The sequence below is a fragment of the Alligator sinensis genome, unplaced genomic scaffold (assembly GCF_000455745.1).
Source record: "Alligator sinensis unplaced genomic scaffold, ASM45574v1 scaffold995_1, whole genome shotgun sequence".
Lineage (NCBI taxonomy): Eukaryota > Metazoa > Chordata > Crocodylia > Alligatoridae > Alligator > Alligator sinensis.
Genome location: NW_005842960.1, coordinates 144,877 through 148,726, shown reverse-complemented (window position 1 = coordinate 148,726; position 3,850 = coordinate 144,877). Strand labels below are relative to the sequence as shown.

The 3,850-nt window shown below is 49.2% G+C and overlaps 1 protein-coding gene across 1 annotated transcript in view; it reads right to left on the bottom strand.

Annotated features, from left to right (window-relative positions):
• Positions 1-1,978, bottom strand: part of STAM (signal transducing adaptor molecule) — a 63,068-nt gene extending 61,090 nt beyond the window's left edge. Inside the window, exon 1 of the mRNA XM_006036381.3 lies at positions 1,860-1,978. Within this exon, the coding sequence (XP_006036443.1) occupies positions 1,860-1,899 (40 nt within the window). The 5' untranslated portion in view covers positions 1,900-1,978. The remainder of the gene's footprint in view (positions 1-1,859) is intronic.
• Between the last annotated feature and the right edge of the window lie 1,872 nt (positions 1,979-3,850).

Here is a 3,850-nt window from a genome sequence, read left to right as displayed (position 1 = left end):
AGCAGGAAAGGCGAAGAGAATGCAAAAAGCACTAGGTCAGAGAAAAGCAGCATGACTCTGCAGGCTAGCTGTTATGGCATTCAGAGAAGGGATCCTATTGTCTGGTCCCTTTTCCCACAATTTGTTTTTATATTTTACATTAAAACGTCACTGACCAAAATACAGAAACTGTCTTGGGAAGTGGGGACCGGAGCGCCAGGATCCCCTCTACCAAGGCTAGATTAAGTGCTAAGGTAGAATCAGGCTACTTCTTGCTTCCCCTCTCTGGCTTAATGAACCTTAAATATTTTCCTGTACGACACAATTTCAATAGGGTAAAGAGTGTTCCCCAACCCATGATAATGCTTAGCTCTTGGAAAGAGGGAGACAAAGGAAGGAGCTATTTCTGGGCCAAGGGATCCAGCCATTAAGCTATTACCTAAAAAGGGCACTCCCTCTATTCACCATCACATCACCACCTCCTCCATCCACATCATTTTTTTAAAAGCAACCAGTACTCGGTTCTTTAAATACATAGGCATAAGAACCTATCTTCACAAGAGAGTTCTGGCTATAAAGCCAAATGAATAAACCCAAACAAGTTGCTCAGGACATGTGCCAATGCTTAGCCTTTTTCGTATACTACGTTGAGGCAATTCCTGATGGCTGTTTTGGATCACATTCTGAGCATAGCTCCCTTCCATGTATTATATAAGGAAATTAGGCATTTAACGTAGAGTTCTAGAGCCCACTAAAGTCGCCAGGTACCTCTCCTTAAGCACTGTGGTGCTTAACTTGCAGACACTTAATTCCTCTCTTACATCTTACCCTATAGATGCCTCTAATACCTGTGCTGGAAACTGTAAAAGTACCTAGTAAAAAACTGAATTATAATGGTGAAGCACAGAACATATGCAGACATAGGGCAAATCCAGACATGAAGGAGCATGACTGCCTTACTCATTCTCATACTTTTGCACCAGAATTACCAAGATGTCAAGTCTTTGGTGAGTCACTGAAAGCCAGCAGATGCTGCAATCTTTTCTTTGTTTTCATCTCCTGGATAGCATTAAAAAAATAAAATTGTTTCTCTAATATTGCTTTTTAACATGAACACTCCCTATAATTGCTTCTGGGATATTACGTGACCATGACTAAACTCACTAATGGAGCAATTATGTGCTATAAAGAATGAGGTTGTCAATATTTAATATTACAATGTGCTGATTGCTGTTTTGAGCCCAGAAACTGGGGCTGACTTAAGGAAATACCAAAACAAGACAAACTGAAAAGTATGGCTTTTAAGGCAAGTTATACCCCCAATATGCCCCATGTACTGTTTTCTTGAGGGTAAATTTACCTATTTAGCACTAAACATTCCCGATGCTCTTACAGAAATGCTGATGTTAGTCACACGTGAGAGACCAGCTTCATTTTAGAAGACAGCTGTGACAAGGGGCTGGCAGTAACTCCTAGATAAGCCTGCCCTCTCACCCGAGCCAGCGCACCTCCAAAGTCCCTGCTATGTCTCACATATTATGCATCTGCCTAGTAAATCCCACAGTAAGTTCAGACCAGCTGCACTTGCTAACTAATTGGCACAGGATAAAAAGGAGGCTCCACCTATTAAAAAGAAGCCGGCAGGCTATAAAGTTAGTGCTTGGAAATGTGTAACTGCCCCACAGCGGGTTTCTACCCCGCTCGCACTGCACCGCACAGCAGGGCACCTTCGGCATCACCGACCCACACCACTGCCGCCCGTGGGAGACCTGCCCGGAGGGGGAGGGAAGAAGGGGGACCCCGCGCGGTCTGTGCGGGAAGGGGGGGGTCCCTCGGGCGCGGGTCCCGGAGCCGGGCCCGGGGGGAGTGAAGTCACTCACCCACGTCCTGGTCGAAGGGGTTGGTGGTGAAGAGCGGCATGGCGGGGCCGGGCAGGGAGCGCTATGGGCCGGGGCCGGCAGCGGCCTCCGCTCCGCTCCTCCCCGTCAGGGCGCCGTTGCGGAGCCACCTCCCCCGGCACCTGAGCCAGCGCCGCGCGGCATGCTGGGAAACAACGCGGCTGCCCGGCGCACTGCCTGCCCGCCCGCCTGTCCCACGGGCTCTGCACCGATGCCGAGGGACTGGGATCATAGCCCCACCGCCTTCTTGCCGCAGGGCAACCGCGGCGCCTGCCCAGCCCATACGGAGCTTGCTGGCAGGGACCTCCGGCCGGTCGGCGCTAAGGCCCCTCAGGCAGCGTGGAGGCAGCTACGACCCCGATAGAGGCGGAGCCTGCCCTCCCGGTCGCGCAGGCGCAGCTCGGCTATGTTAGCTGGCATAGGGCAGAAGCGAGGGTACTTCTTTCTGCTTGGTTTGTCTCTGCTGCACAGAGTCGGCTGCTGCGGCAGCTTTCTAGGACTTCCCCTTACAGCGAGCTCCCTCCAGTCCCTGGTAGGAGTGAGGAGGCCAGTCCGGGTTTCACGCGGCAGCAAGTAGCTGGTTCCCAAAACAGCAGGTTCCTGCATAGGAGTGGCCCTGGGCTGCCCAGACCTGCATCCAGGCTTAGCGACGTGTTGGCAAGACTGTGATGACTAGTCATTGTCATCCCATATGGTAGGGAGTAATGCTCGGATAGTTAATCACGAGACTGCACCCTCCTTCCTAGGTGTGGTCCCATCAAGCTCCGTGACTATCACATGAGTGTGATATGCAGCTGCCCGAGCAATCTACATCTCCTCCTGGCTTTGCCATGCAAGGCTGTTGGTTTGTTCTTTCAATAGCTTTTAGTACAGCACCAGTTGGCTGACTGGGTGCGCAGCTGTTGGTAAAGAAAGGGTAGAAGGAAGGGGAGGATCCTAAAGGAGATGTATCAGCTGCCATTACAAGAAAAGAAATGGGAACAAAATGCATGGGGGGGAAACCCCAAATCGATACTAATTTCATCAAAACAGGAATCCCAAAGTTAAAATACATTGAAAAGGCATACAACTAATAAAAGACTTTGATACCTTAAAGCAGCTTTTAGGTAGAATTGGTACCTAAGCCCAAAAAAAGGTCTGCAGAAAAGGACCTGGGGGTTACAGTATACAATAACCTGAATATGAACCAGCAGTGTGCCCTTGTTGCCAAGAAGGCTAATGGCATCCTGGGCTGCATTGGTAGGAGTGCTGCCAGCAGGTCAAGGGAAGTGATTATTTTGCTCTATTCAGCACTGGTGAGGCCACATCTGGAGTACTGTGTCCAGTTTTGGAGCCCCCACTACAGAAAAGATGTGGACAAGTTAGAGAGAGTTCAGCAGAGGGCAGTGAAAATGGTAAGGGGGCTGCGGCACATGATTTATGAAGTGGGGCGGAGGGATCTGGGCTTATTTAGTCTAGACGAGAGAAGATTAAGCGGGGCTTTAATAGATTTTACCTGAAGCGTGGTTCCAAAGAGGATGGAGCGAGACTGCTCTCAGTAGTGGCAGGTGGCAGAACAAGAAGCAATATTCTCAAATGGCAGCAAGAGAAGTTTAGGTTGGATGTTAGGAATAACTTTGTCACCAGGAGTGTGGTGAAGTACTAGGACAGGTTACCTAGAGAGGTGGTCATCCTTGGAGGTTTTTAAAGCCCAGTTCGACAAAGCCATGGTTGGAATGATCTAGTTAGGGATAGCCCTCCCTTGTGTAGGGGGTTGGGCTAGATGACCTCCAGAGGTCTCTTCCAACCCTAATTTTCTATGATTCTATTAAAATTGGCATCCAAAAATCCCTTCTTAGCTTCCAAATATCAGGGGCTGCTGAAATTCATTAGGTACTTTCATGTGTGACTTCAAAGTCCCTCAGGTATGTATAGCTCTTCTGTGTATAACCAAAGCTTCCCCAGAATTTGCCTTGGCCAAATAGATATCCAAG